The sequence below is a fragment of the Octopus bimaculoides genome, chromosome 21, assembly GCF_001194135.2.
Source record: "Octopus bimaculoides isolate UCB-OBI-ISO-001 chromosome 21, ASM119413v2, whole genome shotgun sequence".
In the NCBI taxonomy this organism is placed as follows: Eukaryota; Metazoa; Mollusca; class Cephalopoda; order Octopoda; family Octopodidae; genus Octopus; species Octopus bimaculoides.
Window position 1 is genome coordinate 36,990,485 of NC_069001.1, and position 17,538 is coordinate 37,008,022.

General features: G+C 37.5%; 1 protein-coding gene across 3 annotated transcripts in view; it reads left to right on the forward strand.

Moving 5' to 3' along the window:
• LOC106884114 (endoplasmic reticulum transmembrane helix translocase) overlaps nt 1-17,538 on the forward strand; it is a 27,651-nt gene that overhangs the window by 9,200 nt on the left and 913 nt on the right. For all 3 annotated transcript variants that reach the window (XM_014935337.2, XM_052975593.1, XM_052975594.1), the window contains exons 7-25: nt 517-623; nt 912-1,044; nt 1,946-2,125; nt 2,410-2,547; nt 3,347-3,467; nt 4,204-4,355; nt 5,181-5,353; nt 5,930-6,040; nt 6,373-6,498; nt 8,078-8,186; nt 9,222-9,328; nt 10,240-10,332; nt 11,256-11,352; nt 11,612-11,685; nt 12,812-12,934; nt 13,913-14,030; nt 15,209-15,405; nt 16,554-16,696; nt 17,359-17,470. In XM_014935337.2, coding sequence (XP_014790823.2) covers nt 517-623; nt 912-1,044; nt 1,946-2,125; nt 2,410-2,547; nt 3,347-3,467; nt 4,204-4,355; nt 5,181-5,353; nt 5,930-6,040; nt 6,373-6,498; nt 8,078-8,186; nt 9,222-9,328; nt 10,240-10,332; nt 11,256-11,352; nt 11,612-11,685; nt 12,812-12,934; nt 13,913-14,030; nt 15,209-15,405; nt 16,554-16,696; nt 17,359-17,470 — 2,414 coding nt within the window. The remainder of the gene's footprint in view (nt 1-516; nt 624-911; nt 1,045-1,945; nt 2,126-2,409; nt 2,548-3,346; nt 3,468-4,203; nt 4,356-5,180; nt 5,354-5,929; nt 6,041-6,372; nt 6,499-8,077; nt 8,187-9,221; nt 9,329-10,239; nt 10,333-11,255; nt 11,353-11,611; nt 11,686-12,811; nt 12,935-13,912; nt 14,031-15,208; nt 15,406-16,553; nt 16,697-17,358; nt 17,471-17,538) is intronic.

Consider the following 17,538-nt stretch of genomic DNA (forward strand, 5'->3'; position numbering starts at 1 on the left):
ATATATATATATATAATGTAAATGCAGGTGTGATTATATAATTGAGAAGCTTGCTTCCCAGCCATGTGGTTTGGGATTCAGTCCCACTGTGCAGCACCTTAGACAAGTGTATTCTACAATAACCCCAGGCTAACCAAAGCCTTGTAAGTGGATTTGGTAGACAGAAACTGAAAGAAGCCCTGTTGTATGTATGTCTACTTTTGTCTTGATGTCAAGTGATGGTTGTATGTGCCCATTACCTCATATAAGCAGTACTTGCTTCTAATCTTCTGTGAAAAACATGTCTCTCCATAAAAAAATATCATGTTACCTGGAAACAATTGAGGACTAGTAACAGGCAAGGAATTCCATCAGATCATGCGAGCATGGAAATGTAGACATTAAAGACAATGATGATAATGTATGTATGTGTGTATATATTAGTCTCTTGTATTCAGCAGAGAGTATACCTTTATGAACTAGCAAGTCAACAGTTCAACTAGGACTCATTTTCTTTTGTTTTGTTCTTTTTCTTAGGGCGTACTCAAGATGAAAAACTTGTGCCTTGTGATTTACTGCTGTTACGTGGACCTTGTATTGTTGATGAGTCCATGTTAACTGGGGAGTCAGTACCAGTCATGAAAGTGAGTAATCTAATGATTCTCTGCTGTTTTCTTTACAATTACTAAACTCCACTCTCTCTCTCTCTCTCTCTCTCTCTCTCTCTCTCCCTCCTCTGGATTGACAAAGAAGAGAAAAATATTAAATGCATCTTGTAAAGTTTATTCATTTTTGGAAGCAGAGGTTTCACTCAGTCAGTATTCTGTGTTTAGTGGGAGACTCAGTAACGGAGTGAAATCCCAACCTTCAAATATATGACTATATATCAATGTTCTTATTTACTCTTTTATTTTTTTTTTATTCCTTTCTAGGAACCTGTTGAAAACTTGACTGACCACACTCATGTTTTCAACATTGAAACAGATGGTCAGCTGCATGTTTTGTATGGAGGGACAAAGGTTGTACAGCATTCAGCACCAAGTAAAACAGCAGCTGGGCTAAAATGTACGTATCGTTTCAATAAATTATATATTGAGCTTTTATATAAATTAATGTTAGCCTCATTTCAGTGGAGTATGAGGCGTTTTGGCTCAGCCATTTTGGTGCCACCAATTCAATGCTGACTTATTTGGCATCAGATGTTCTAATTTTTCTCTCATTCTCTATCTTTCCCTCTCCCCGCTTCTCTCTCTCTCATGTGGTCGGCACCATGAAAAGGCATCCATGCCAGAGCCATGTAAAAAGGCACCTGTGCCAATGTCACATAAAAAGCACCCAGTACATTCTGTAAAGTGGTTAGCATTAATAGAAACCATACCAAAATATACTATTGGTGCGTGGTGAAGGCCTCTGGCTTACCAGTTCCTGTCAAGCTGTTAAACCCATGTCAACATGGAAAACAAACTTTAAATGATGATGTATATTTGTGTAAGTGTTTATGTCAATTGTGTTCAATTGATAAATTGTAACATCTCTCTCTCCCCCTCTTGATCTCAACCTCTCTCTCTCCCTTTCACTCCCTGTCTGTGTGTGTGTATATTTTTGTGTACATCTATATTTGTGTATGTGTGTGTGTGTGATTACCACCAGTGCCAAAAACTACTGTTGCCCAAATCAGATTGAATGTCCAGTGAACCATGCTACATCAACATCCAAACAGCCACCCACCCAATTGTCTCATTTTGCATTTCAATTAATTACAAACATAGTTTTTAAATAACTTCATTTATTTTTTCTTTCCATTTTTTTCCCCCCAAAATTACAAAGACATATAGGGCTGGTGTCTATGTATATCATGTTACGTAACAGTATGAGAGTTCCAATTATGTCCTCAAATATAGCTCTCATTGCTTACCCTTGTTTCACTTTACAAAGTAACAGATTTCTCCATGTTCTATTGTTTCAGGTGACAATATGTGCATCGCCTATGTGCTACACCACAGCTTTAACACCTCTCAGGGTAAACTTCTCCGAACCATCTTATACGGCACCAAGCATTTAACTGCAAATAACTTAGAAACCTTTTTCTTCATCCTCTTTTTGCTGTTCTTTGCAATCATAGCTGCTGCTTATGTATGGGTTTATGGTAAAAAAAACAATTTAATACATTTCTCTTTTTTCTTTCTTTCTTTCTTTTTTCTATTTCATGTATTGAGCATGGTTCCAAGTTCAATTCCACCATTTGGCACCTTGGGCAAGTCCATTACTTAACTTTGTAGCCAATTATACTTTTTTGTGCCCCAAAAATCTAAAGAGAATCAAACATTATTTCTACCAAATAAAATATTTCTCACTTTCTTTCTCTTCTTATCTTTCTCTCTTTCCTTTTCTGTCTCTCTCATCTTGCCTCTCTTTCATGTTCTTTTATAGGAACAATGGATCCTGATAGAAACAGATACAAGTTATTCTTGGAATGTGCAATAATCTTGACTTCGGTCGTTCCACCAGAACTACCAATAGAATTATCTCTTGCAGTCAACACCTCACTGTTGGCTCTTATTAAATTCAGTAAGTTGTTTTATAGTTGTAATTTTTAAAAATTTAATTTACTTTTTATATAACTAATGGTAAATATTGATTTCTTAACATAGACAGGCATGGCTACATGGTTAAAATGTTCACTTTGCAATCATGGGATTTCAAGTTCTGTCCCACTGTGCAGCACCTTGGGCAATTGGCTTCTAGTATAGTCCTGGGCTGGCTAATGCTTTGTGAGTGGATTTGTCAGTAGATAAAAACTGTAAAAAGCCTGTTGCATGTGTTTGTGAAAGTGTGTGTCTTCCTTTTGTCTTGAATTCAGTTAACTGAAGGCAAACTCACCTTCATACAAAGAGTCATTTGTTTGTAATCTTCTATGAAAACATGTCTACACATTGAGCTGTTTGTTGTTCAAGGGATTGGGGGGAAATATTACCTTACTTGGAAACAGGTGAGGTTTGGCAACAGGAAAAGCTTTTGGCAATTAAAAACCTATTTCAAGTTCTATCTAACTCATGCAAGCATGGAAAAGTGGATATTAAAACGATAATACACAAGACATTGTTTTTGTGTATTGGATCTAGTGGATTACCAAACTAGTACTTAACCCTGGAAAGATAAGACAAAGCTGACCTCCATTGGAGTTGAACTCAGAATGTAACAGGTCGTAAACTAAATACAACATTGCATTTTTTGTCCAACACACCAACAATCCACACCTAAAAAGGCCTTCTCCTCACCCCCCTCTCTCTCTCTCCCATTACAAACCTCATTATTAAAAATATCTCCAAGAATGTCTTCATGAATTTTATTTCTTGCCTCTTCCCAGATATATATTGTACAGAACCTTTCCGAATTCCATCTGCTGGGAAACTGGACATCTGCTGTTTCGACAAAACTGGGACACTGACCAGCGATTGTTTAGTTGTTGAAGGAGTGGCTGGACTAAAGTAAGATTCCTTTTTCTTCTTTTTTTACCTTTTTAATATGATTATTTTCAGAGTTGAAGGCACATGACTCAGTGGTTAGAGCATTGAACTTACGACCATGAGGTTGTGAGTTCGATTCCCAGATCAGGCTGCGTGTTGTGTTCTTGAGCAAGACACTTTATTTCACATTGCTCCTGTTCACTCAGCTGTAGAAATGAGTTGCGATGTCACTGGTGCCAAGCAGTATCTTTTTAAAATGTTCGTATTTAAGTTAAATTCTTCCATCATAATTACATTTCTATTTTCAGTTATGTTTCAAATGCCTGAATTTAAATTATCCAACTAAATCCTCAAATTCTTGATCATTTTCAAACCTGAGATCCAAGCAGTCATTATGAAATACCAATATTGCATCACTGTTACTGTTTAACTGGTTGAAACATGTATTTATCAGTTTCCACTTGAAATCTTTCATTTTCATCTGACCTCAAGGATATATATATATATATATATATATATATATATATATATATATATATATATATATATATAGAGAGAGAGAGAGAGAGAGAGAGAGAGATTGTTAGATAGATAACTGAAGCATGCATATATACATATATATTTTTGATTGTCATATTTGTTGCTATAACAACAAAAACTATATGCATGCCCTAACTACACAAATTATTTCAGTCATTGCTTTTCATAATGATGAATTTATCCGTTTTTTTTATTTTTTATCTCTTTTGCATTGAAGTGGTAAAAAGTTAGTTCCGACTCTTTCATCACCAATAACAACCAACCAGGTTCTGGCTACGTGCCACTCTCTGGTTCAAATGGAAGACGAACTTATTGGGGATCCTCTGGAAAAAGCTACTCTCTCTGCCGTTGAGTGGAAATTAACAAGGAGTGAGTTACAGATTTCTTTATATGACCCCCTAAAACTGTTTGAATCTTTCTTTAGAGCATTTGTAATTAACCCTTTAGCATTCAGTTAACGATGTCAAATGTAATGCTTATTTATTCACATTGTTTTGAATCAATCAGACATCATTTCATAGCTTTGAGATTTCATTGATGTGATTCTTTATCTTTAGAATGACATTGTTGGGTAGGTGTGATAGGCTGGATCTGGGTTGAACATAAAGCAGGTAGAATATATGGGCTGGATGTAGCCAGTTTAAATGCTAAGGGTAAAAGGAAATGTGGGGAATTTTATTCAAGCTATGTGCAATTATTTGAAAATAACCTACAGATTGATATTACTGCTGTTTAGTTCACATCTGTTGGTTAAGAAGCTCACTTTGAAACCATGTGGTTTTGGGTTCGGTCCCACTGTGTGGCATCTTGGGCTAGTGTCTTTTACTTCTGCTCCAGATCAACCGATGCCTTGTGAGTGAATTTGGTAGATGAAACTGTGTGGAAGCCGGCCATGTGTGTGTATTTGCCCCAGTCCCTGACCCCCAGTGTTTGTTTATGCATTTGTAACTTAGCAGCTCAACAAAAGAGACTGATAGAACAAGTACCGGACTTTAGAAAATAAGTTTTGGGTCAATTTGTTCAACTAACATCCTTCGAGGTATTGCCTCAGGATGACCATTGTCCAGTGAGAGAAACAAGATAAACCACACACACACAGTGATGAGTGATTTATTATAGCTATAAATGTTGTTCAAATCAGGTATATTAGGACGCATATGATATATGTAAACATGGTGAATCATGTCTTTACAGATGATGCTGTAATACCAACGAAAATAAAAACCCATGGATTGAAGATCTTCCAGCGTTTCCATTTCTCCAGTGCACTGAAAAGAATGTCTGTGATAGCCGGTTACTCTGCCACTGCTGGTGAGACGGAATACATTGCCACTGTCAAAGGAGCACCAGAAACCCTTAAAGCTATGGTAAGTGAATAAGATTAGTAGTTGAAAATGCATCCAATACACTCCGTAATGTGGTCAGTGAATGAGTGGAGACACCATGGACTCCAGAGAACCCTAGTCTCATCTTAAAAGAATGTGATATTTGAGGGGTGAGTTATGTTTGCAAGCAGCAGGGGCATCAGAGCATCCAGTATGATGCCTTGTGGTATTTGAGCTGAGCCTTTCTGTTCTCAATTCAAGTCCTGTCAATATCGACTTTGCTATTCATCCTTTTGAAGTTAATAAAAAAAATGTATATATTAGTCCAGAACACTGGATTGGTGGCATTTTATGTATGTTGAACCATATGCCTTGAAGTTCTGAGTTCAAACCCAGCCATGGATCTTAAATTTAATTGAGATTTATGTGGCTCTAGGCAGGTTGGTACCAGAAGGATTATTCTCCCTGAAAAGGTTCTAGCCCAGGCCCTGCACATGTACAGAGCCTCCTCAGAAGTCTTTTTCTTTTTACATTTTTTTTTTGTAATGACTCAAGTTGGTGTTTATAATGTTTAATATCACTCAATATTGTATCATGCTATTTTATTTTTATTTTCAGTTTCAAAATCCACCAAAAGACTATGATGAAGTTTATTTGGCTATGGCTAGAAGAGGAGCTCGAGTTTTGGCTTTGGGCCACAAGACTATTGGGGTTCTGACTCACCAACAGGTATATGTTACCCTTTGTAGTGTTATTCTTACATTTCTTTGATGTTACAATAATATATATAGCAAAATCGATATATATATATGTATTCATCTGTATGATATTGATGTACTATTGCCATACCTCCATCTTCGCTAAGGCGGAGGTAATGATGACATCATTGGAATTTCAAAGCTAAGACATAATGCATGTTTAATTCAAAACCATGGGAATAAATAAGCATTGCATTTGACCGAGTAATCTGAATGCTAAAGGGTTAAGGGAATAAATATTGTTGCTTTATGTTTCTTGTAGCTTTGTGACTATTGTTTGTTTGTTGTTTCTTTCTTGAAAAGGTGCGAGAACTGACCCGAGAGGCTGCAGAATGCAATTTAGAGTTTGCTGGATTTGTCATCATTTCCTGCCCACTGAAGACTGACTCTCATGCGGTTATCAAAGAAATTCAACAGTCATCTCATCATGTACGTGTTGTCATCATCGTCTTTTATCTTTTACTTGTTTCAGTCATTGAACTACACCTGTGCTGGATTACTGCCCTGAAAGGTTCCTTTCTAGTGGAACAAATCTACGTAAAGTCTGGTATTTATTCTATCAGTTTCTTTTGCTGAACTGCTAAGTTACAAGAACATAAACAAAACGGTGCTGGTTGTCAAACAATGTGAGGGACGAACAGACACACACACACATACAATGAGCTTCCACACGTTTTCCATCTACCAAATTCACTCTCAAGGTATTGGACAGCTCAAAGATTTAATGGAAGACACTTGCCTTTTGAACTTGATGGGATCTGGTTCCCTCTGAGTGCCTTTCATCCTTTTGTGGTGGGTTGACAGAATTAAGGACCACTCTTGGACAGGAAGTGGAGTGATTAGTGTTAGATAGGATGCTTTATGGTGTTTGTTTGTTTGTTTGTTTTTTGTGTGTTCAAACTTTGCCAGGCCTACATGTTGGGTACACTTAATGTGTCACCCAGTTTAATACCACCACCACCTGGTCCCTGGGTATCTTTACAGGCCTGCTCGCTTGTAAATAGTCAGACCAAGCATTCTGTTGAAGGATAACTCTCTCCTGTCTTCTTGCTGGTCTCAGAGACCCTTAAAAAGAGTCATGAGCTCTGCTTTTCCCTGTTGACTCAGCGATAAAATACAAAAAAGAAGTACCTTGCAGTTTTGAGTTACAGCCTTTACATTCTAAGTTCAAATCCTGCTTAGGTCAACTTTATCCTTCATCCATCTTGAACAATCGATAATATAAAGTACCAGTCAAACACTAATGGTCAGTTTAAATGACTTTCTCATTCCCACCAAAATTTCCAGCCTCATACATATACACACACATATGCACAATCATCATCATCATGTCCACTCTTCCATGCTAGTATGGGTCAGATGGAATTTATTGAGGCAGATTTTCAATGGCCAATGCTCACCTTTCTCCAAGTGAGATAATATTTCCCCATGGCTAGACATATTGTCTTGAGAGTGTGTGGGAGATTGGAAATAAATGACACCACTTGCATGACTGTGACACTTGTTTACAACTATTCCTAAACACATTGCCACAGGCGTGTGTGTGTGTGTGTGTGTGTTTATATGTATGAAGGGCTGCTGCTAAGATCCTGGCTTTGGCTAAGAGAAAATACAGGAGGATTTTATTCAACATATCCCCCTCTCGGGTTTAAAAACTTATTGCAGCAGTCTTTCAGTTTTTCTAAGCCCTGTAAAAGAACCAGGCCTTTTGTGATATCCTTAAAGCCAGGAACTTTACAAATCCACTCAAAAGACTTTGATCAATCTGTGGCTGTAAAACACACTTGCCCACTGTGCCATGCAGTGGGACTGAACCAGGACCCATGTGGTTGGAAAGCAAACTTCTTAACCACATATCCACATCTGCACTTATCACGCACAGTATGATTTTTCAAACAACTAAATACATTGAGCAATTTTTTTTTATTTTCTTTTATGTATTCATAATGAAATATCATCTTCTTTTCCAAAGTTCTCTTTTTCTCTCTGTTGTGTCCATCTTCTGTAGGTGGTTATGATTACTGGGGACAACCCATTAACAGCTTGCCACGTCGCTCAAGAGTTGAGAATCACTCAAAGTGAACACACACTCGTACTACAACCTCCCAACGTTCACTGTAAGTTGTTTTTTGGTTTGGAGGATTTTTCATCTCAAAATGTTTGGGGGGTTTTTTTGTTTGTTTTTTTTTCTGTAGGGATGGGTGATTAAACTAAATTTACAATTTTTTTTTCAGTAATTGTTTTTAATAACGGGTCATCCCAATTAGGCTAGCAATTACTAATTGAATATAAAGTAATTAAGAATAGCAATTTTATTATTTTTAAATATATTTGTCTTCATTACATTTCAATCAGTTTGGTCTGATTGTCACAAGGAGTTCTGTTCCTGAATAAATAATGTATATATATATATATATATGTATATATCATCATCATCATCGTTTAACATCCATTTTCCATGCTGGCATGGGTTGAACGGTTTCACTGAAGTCTGGAGAGACAGCGGCTGTACCAGGATCCAATCTGATCTGGCAATGTTTCTACAGCTGGATGCCCTTCCTAACACCAACCATTCCAAGAGTGTAGTGGGTGTTTTTTACATGCCACCAGCACAGGAGCCAGTTCGGATAGTGCTTTTTACGTTCTGCTGGCATGGGGGCCAGTCAGGGGGTACTGGCATCGGCCACATTTGGATGGTGCTTTTTACATGCCACCGGTACAGGAGCCAGTCAGGCAGACCTGTCATTGGCCACATTCGGATGGTGCTTTTTACATACCACCAGCGCGGGAGCCAGTCAGTGGGCACTGACCACAGCTACAATATTGGTTTTACTTCTCAAGCATATCATTTCGCACAATGCATCAGGGGTATTCTTAACTGGACTGGAGATATATATATATATATATATATATATATATATATATATATATGGTCCCAGACTGGGTTTTAATTGATAACCTTTATTTCTAAATTTAGGGTAATTATGTTACCCACTTGACCAGCAGTTCCCTAACTTATATTTGGCATGTAACCATCATCATTGTTAAGCATTCATCTTCGCAAAACTCATTGAAACATTTTAGAAAATCACTTTGTGATGTTCAGGAATCACCTAACTTTTACCTTCTCTTTTCTTTTTACTCTTTTACAGCTGATGTATGGCACTGGCAGTCGATTGATGATACTTTGATTTTTAATTTAGGAATGGAAAACTTGCGGAAACTGATAAAGGAGTATGATTTGTGTATTACTGGTCAGGTAATGTTGTTTCATGTGAGGCCTTGCCTGCTCAGCATTTTATGTTGTCAGACCCTTGGGGAAATGTTACTGGAACTATTGACCAGCTAATTATTATGACTGAACTGTTCACCTGCTGGTTATTATTACAGGACTGATGGCTGTCTCTCAAGTCTGAGAAAGATGGTTCTGCAATTTTTTGCTGAACCACCTGCACAGATGATTTGTTAATATTGATCAAATGTTAAGGCACCTGGCAGAATCATTTCAATGCTGGACACAATGCTTAGCGCTGTTTTCGTCCATCTTTATGATCTCAAATTCTGCCAAAGTCGATTTCGACTTTCATCCTTTTGGGGGTCAATAAAATAAGTATCAACTGAACGCTGGGGTCAGTGGAATTGACTTTACTCCTGCCATTAAATGTAAGTTGGCAAACTGGCAGAACCGTTACCATGCCAGACAAAATGCTTAGCAGCATTTCTTCTGAGTTCAAATGCTGCCATAGTCTGCTTTTTCTTTCATCCTTCTGGGGTCAATAAAATAAATCCCAGTTGAGTGCTGGGGTTGGTGGAATCGAACAACCCCCTACCCCCGAAATTGCTGGCCTTGTGCAAAAATTGGAAACCAGTGTTGATCAAATCTTTGTGCTGTTTCCTTCATCATATTGACATTACCTGTACAGGTATACAGTGTGCTGCTCACCAGGTGTCAAAATGATCACAGAACAACATGAGATGAAGTATTTTGCGCAACCAATGCACCACCTGGTCCAGTAATCAGACTCATGATCTCGTGATTGTGAGTGGAGCACTCTTACCGCTGGGCCACGTACCCTCACTGGACTATTGACTTATGTATATGTAAATATATCCTCATATATAAATATATTTCATTTTATATTTTACTCTCTCTCTCTCTTTCATTTACAGAGTATATCTCATCTCCAAACTTTAGATCCTATTCTCATGAAAACCCTACTTCCTAATGTGAAAGTTTTTGCTCGGGTTGCACCGAAACAGAAGGTAAATTATTCATTTCTTACATCAACAAAATGGAACCAGACATAGAATGGTATGGGGAGTGGTGGAGGATTTTGATTTGGTTGTCATCATCATCATTTAATGTTTGGACAGTTTGACATGAAGCTGGCCAACCAGAGAGCTGTCCAGACTCCAATTATCTCTTGTGGCATGGTTTCTACAGCTGGATGCCCTTCCTATCACCAGCCACTTTACAGAGTGTACTGGGTGGTTTATACATGCTGCCAGCACAGGTGAATTTACACAGCACTGGCACGAGTACATTTTATGAGGAACTGGCACCCATAAAGGGCAAGCATGTATGTATGGGTGACAACAATTTTACTTAGCTTGGCACATCTCTTGCATTATTTTGTCAGTTTCCTCCCAGAAGAATATGAAAAACAACATTACCAACCACAGGATATGAACTCAGAATATAAAGGGTTAGGGACTCTACAAGAGTGTAGGCTTGGAAGCACTCAACTGTAGAGATACTCTACTGGAGTGTAACATTGAAGTGTAGGCTCATAAAGACATTTTGCTGAAGTGTAAGATCAGCATGGCATTCTGTTGGAGTGATCCTGCCATCTCCGTGAATGCTAAAATGAGGGGACATTCGTTTGGAACTATCATATGAAGCCGAGACAGGGAGACACAAGCATTTTCATACATACCTACCAAATCCACTCACAAAGCTTTGGTTGGCCCAAGGCTATAGTAAAAGACATTTGCCCAAGGTGCTGCACAGTGGGACTGAACCCATAAACTACATGGGGGGGAAACAAATATCTTTGCCACATACCCATGTCTGCACCTATGATCAAAGAAAAATAATCTTAATTTGAATAATTCAATATATTATTTTTATTAACTTTATTCTTTTTTTTACCCTTTGAATTTTTTGAATTTTTTTTTTATTTCAGGAATTTGTAATTACACTATTCAAAGATGTTGGTTTTATTACACTCATGTGTGGAGATGGAACAAATGATGTTGGAGCTTTGAAACATGCAGATGTTGGTGAGGAAAATTTCATATAATTTCTTGATTTTTTTTTTGATTTTTTTTGATTTTATTTTATTTTATTTTATTTTATTTCCAGATAGCCTCCTAAATCACTTTGTTCATTTCTCAGTTTTCCTCTCAGTTCATTTGTGCTTCACCATCCATGCACACCAACATTACACATCATGCAGAGACTAAACTGCAAAACATGGTACCCTACAATTTTGTTTTGGTTTTTTAACTATCTTATTCATTCAATATTTTCTCACTGTAGGTGTGGCACTTGTCGCAAATGGCCCTGAAAGATTTCCAGAAAAATTAGACAAAAAAAGAAGTAAAAAATCTGAGGTAAGTAACTGTAATTAGTAATTTGGCTGAGATTTATAATTACTGTGAGAAAAATTGCTTCGTCAGATTCATCAACCTTCACCAAGTACTATGTATTGGATGGACTTAATTGTGTTAGAGCAGTGAAAATACCAGAAGCATGATTAGGTGCAGACATAGCTATGAGTCCCAACCATGTTGTCTTTGGTTTAGTCGCACTGTTTTGGGCAAGTATCTTCTACTACACATTTGATGACCGAATCCCTGTGGGTGGATTCGGTTGAAGGAAATTGAAAGAAACCCGTCGTATATGCATTTACGTCTATGTATGTATATGTGTTTGTGTGTGCGCGCGTGTATGTATTTTAGGTTCCTATGTAATCGCTATTGGTACTGAGGTGGGGGGGGGTTACATGGAGTTATCTCCCTTCACTTGACTTCCAAAATGCACTCCTAGTATTTATTTATCATATATTAATTAGAATTATAATACTATTAAAGATCTTTAAAGACCATAAAATGAAACATTCATTACTATTAATAAATAATTAGCAAACAATTCCTATACTACTTGTCTAGCGAGAATGTAATTTCCTTCAGTTCCTCATATCATACTTTTGAGCATTACTCCCCAGGTACTTAGCAACATCCGTCAGTTCAGTGGTTCCCAACCCTTTTTTTATGCCCTGCACCCATAAAAACTTTTAATATGTTCTCACACCCCTTAAAGTAATAATATATATAAGAATAAAGGTGCCTGGGGCAATTGCCCTCTTTGACCCACTATAAATCTGGCCCTGCTCGCACCCCCTGGAATGGAGGGTATATCAGCCGAAACGTGTTAACAACAAACAAGATGAGGACAAATATCCATCAAATGTAAATAATGTATATTCGTAACAGTTAGTAGCACAAGATATTCATAATAGTTTAGTACAAGCCATTCATAATAGTAATATAAGAGATATATCTTATGATACCGACTCATATAAAGAGAATTACCTTTTAACATTGGATTATTCATTTGCTTTAATTGTGTACAGATGGGGTGAGATGGAGGGCACACAGCACAGTCCTGCTTGTATTATTGTTAGTCTGCTATCTTTTGTCATTAGCTAATTTTGTTCTAATTTTGAATTTCACACAGAACATTAATACAGATGGTACTTCTACTGACCGAGTACAGGTACCACAGACGAGAGGGAAGTGTACAAGTAGAATTGCCAAACAGAGAGCAATTAATCGGGGAGAAAATCTTGCATACCCTGAGGTAAGTGCAGTGAAATAATTGTTGAACGAGTGTGTGGTTAACCAGTAGAATCTTTAGCTATGCTCCATCTATTGGTTGAAACTTCAATTATAAATTGATTGATTAGTTATATTCCATCATATCAGATATTGATTAGAATGATTGAGTTGACTGTGTTCCACCAAACAGTGGAAACAACTGTGATTGATTGATTAACTATGATCTGCTTTATCAACCAAAACATCCACAGTGCTCTTTCTTACAGCTAGGAACTACATTACACTCCTTTAGTACTTAACGTCCAGTTTGGTGGACAGGATAATTGAGAATTAAATGTCTACTTGATCATGGGGACACAGAGTAGACATAAGTTCAACTATAAGGACACTGATATTGAGCTGTTCAATCAAATGCCAATAGCTTGATTTCTGCTACAGGTATCACATTGTATTTCTTGGTAGAACACTATTCTACATTTCCCCATGGGTCACAAACCTATTAATGCCAGTCGTTTGTGGATAGTTAACATATATCTGGTAATCTTACCAGTCATAGACCAGTTGTCCTAGAGGAGAAAGCTCATTGATCTGCTTCACAAAATAGGAACTAACTCCTTAAAAGTTGTGTGTGATGGCAAAGCAAACTTAACCACATAGAAATTTTTTTTCTTTTACTGATTTTGTATTTACTTGGTCAGCAGGTGAGGTGTGTCTGCTGTCAAGAGTTGTCCCCATAAAATTTACCTGACTTGATGTAACTGAAACGTTTGATAGGTGGGGATCATACGGAGATCCTTTCCCAATTTTTGTTAACTCTGTGGCCACTAAAAGGCACTAACATCCATCTAGGTTTTTTTCTCCTTTAGGATTTTGGGAATATTCAGATGTTTTGGTGGTTCCCCCCCTCCCTAAGTCATTGAGTCATCATGATTAATTTACTGTGCTGATTCTGGTAAATGTGTTTTGCTTAATGACAAAAATCTTCTAATCTATTATTTAGAAAAAAATAGCAAACATCTTGAAACAAATGGAAGAAGAAGAAAAAGCTCAGGTTGTTCGATTAGGGGATGCGAGTATTGCAGCTCCATTTAGCTCCAAAGTGTCTTCTGCTATGTCTGGTAAGTAAATTCTGGTAACTAAACACTGCCAAGTCTTTCTAGGTTTTTGTGTCTCTTGTTCATTGTTTTGTATCCATTTTAAGTCATTCACACACATGCACACAATGAAAACAAAATATCCAGAAAGTCAGGTATTTATTTTAACACTCTCTAATTGTTGAATGCTAAGTTACAATTCCTATTACCAACACCTACAGATTTATATAAGTTTAGATGGAGGCTTGACTGAATGGTTAAGAAGTTTGCTTCCCAGCCACATGTTTGTAGGTTCAGCTCCACTACATGGCACCTGAGACAAGTGTCTACTACTATAACCCCTAACCAATCAAAGCCTTGTGAGTGGATTTGATTGATAGAAACTAAAAGAAGTCTGTTGTGTATGTATTTATATGTGTATTTATGTTTCTGTCATGCCATCGCATGATGGTTGTAAATTGAACATCACTGTATTACAAACAATATCATTCATTTGCAGTCTTCTGTGAAAAACATGTCTGGCCTCAGGAAGGACATTGGGCCATTGAAAATGTGCCTCAAGAAACTGACTCATCCAACACATCAGTCAAACTAGGGCTGTGGTAGAAGACACTTGCCCCAAGTGCCATGCTTTGGGATAAAATTCAGAGCTATATACTGGTTGCAAAACAAACCTTTTTACATAGCCGACAGCCATGTCTGAGCTTTGTCATCGTTCATTCATACAACTGAAATCTCTTTCATCTTTTACTTGTCTCAGTCATTGGACTGTGGCCATGCTGCGGCACCACCTTGAAGGATTTAGTCAAACAAATCAACCCCAGTACTTATTTATTTTTAAGTCTGGTACTTATTCCCTCAGTCTCTTTTGCTGAACTACTAAGTTACAAGGACATAAACCCACCAACACATGTTGCCAAGATCTGGGATGTATACAATGACACGCACGCACAACAGTTTCCATCTTCCAAATTCACTCACTCGGTATTAGTCACTCAGGGCTAGAATGGAAAAACACTTTCCTAAGGTGCCATGTGGTGGCACTGAACCCAGAACCATTGTGGTTGCAAACTTCTTAACTACACAGCAATGCAGCTTTCTGTTTTAGTCAGCAGTTCTTCCACATTGTCTAAAACTGCTCATGTTTTTATGTAAGGATTGAATAATTTCTGGGGGGTTTTTTTTTTCTTTTTTCCCCTTAGTTTGCCATATCATCAAACAAGGGCGTTGCACTTTGGTTACAACATTGCAGATGTTCAAGATTTTAGCCCTTAGTGCTTTGATATTGGCCTACAGCCAGAGTGTGCTATACCTGGATGGTGTGAAATTCAGTGACAGTCAACAAACAATACAAGGACTATTATTAGCTGGTTGTTTTCTCTTTAATTCCAGGTCGAAGGTAAGTCTGTTTGTTGCGTTTCCGAGATATATATATATCCTTTCGTTTTACAGTAGTTGGTTATTTGCCTGGCTTTTAGTAGGCAAAGATCTTTTTTGGAGGATTGTCTCTGTAAATATCATACAAGGATTGATTCAGATCTTTTATGGTATTCGTACATTTATCAAAACTATCATCTGTGATGGTAAAGTGAAACAGTTGCAACTGGAAATTGAAACCTGAACATTTCTCTTTTGTATGTGGTATATATGATCAGATTGGAGCCTGGTGCAGCCATCCGGTTCACCAGTCCTCAGTCAAATCGTCCAACCCATGCTAGCATGGAAAGTGGACATTAAACGATGATGATGATGATATATAATGTGTTTATTATCAGCTCTTCCTCTTCCCCACCCCCCATGTGTCATGCCAACAGGCATTGGCAATCATGATTTTTCTTGGGAAAGACACAAGGTCATCTTACCTTCTGCCAGTTTATTTGCACTTAACTCTGTTAATCTCTTCTTCTCTTACACTTAACCTTGAGGCACAGAGCTTATTTGACACTTAGAGGGAACTGGTTCACATGCCCCCCCCCCCCCGGGCATGTACACACATCAAAGGGCTTGTTTAGCCCATATCTAGGAGCCAGTTTTTCTTCTAGACCTATTTTCCTTAATCACAGGACCATCTTCTGCTATTAGCTCCATAACAGGGGTCCTTGACAGATACTCCTGTCCCGGATCAGAACAGACCTGGAAATAGTAATGACTAAGGGCTGGTTCCATATTACCCCCAAACTCCCAAACCAAAGCCTCACCACTGACTGTAGTTTAATGTCTTCTCCAAGACATTGTTAACTTGGTTTCAAATTTTGGTACAAGGCTAGCAAGTTCCAGTCATGAGAGTTAGTCAATTACACCAACCTCAGCGCTCAACTGGTACTTATTTTATCAACCCCAAAAGGATGAAAGGCAAATTCAACTGCACGAGGAATTTGAACTTGGAACATGAAGACAGGTGAAATGCCGCTAAGCATTTTTCCCAGCATGCTAACCATTCTGCCAGTGCGTCCCCTTAAATATTGTTACTATTGACTGTTATTAATATCATGTTTCTTTTCTTTGGTCTCTCTTTTTAACCTTTTGCTCTCTCCGTCTCTTTGCCAGCCTTTACGTACATTATCAAAAGAACGGCCTTTACCTAATATATTCAATATTTACACCATCTTAACGGTGCTGGGACAGTTTGTAGTCCATTTTACAAGTTTGGTATACTTGGTTAGAGACGCCAGAGTTCGCTCAGGATACGAGTAAGTAGTTCTTGTTTTTGTTTGTTTATTTGTTTATGTTTTAGCTTTTTGGTACCAACCTACTTGAGACTGATTCCTGGTTCTTTGATACAAACTTCATGTTTTAAAGCAATCTAAAGTAAATCCTTCCGCCAAAATTTCATTTCTAAGTTATGTTCCAAACATCTGTTTGACCCTTTAGCATTCAGATTGTTCTGTCAAATGTAATGTTTATATAATCAAATTGTTTTGAATTAATCATGCATTACATTGTAGCATTAAAATTTCAATGATGTCATTGTTTATTCTTGTCAAGCCATCTAATCTGTGCTAGCATGGAAAACAAATGTTAAATGATGATGACAATATATATATATATATATATATATATATGAGAGGCTCTGCCAAGCTTCATTGAAGAAGCTTGTATCATCCCAAAGCTATTGTAGGCAACATTTACTTTTGGTTTTATAATAATTATATCAGCCCCATTACTACTTACCTGAATATTCATTTAATTACTCGCTTTTTATCAAATTGTCACAGACAGATGCCCAAGATTCCACACATTGGAATCAAACCCATGCCTACACTATATATAATGTTTTACCAAATTCTTAACACCATGTCTATGTTATATCTGTACATGATATATTTACCTTTTTATCTCCTTACATTTTCAGTGAGTATCGGAAAGTTGACCTTGAAGCTAAATTTGAACCCAATTTGCTCAACACCACAGTTTATATTATTTCTGTGACACTTCAAGTTTCTACATTCTTTGTAAATTACACTGTAAGTGCTACTGAAAACTCTCTCTCTCTCTCTCTCTCTCTCTCTCTCTCTCTCTCTCTCTCTCTCTC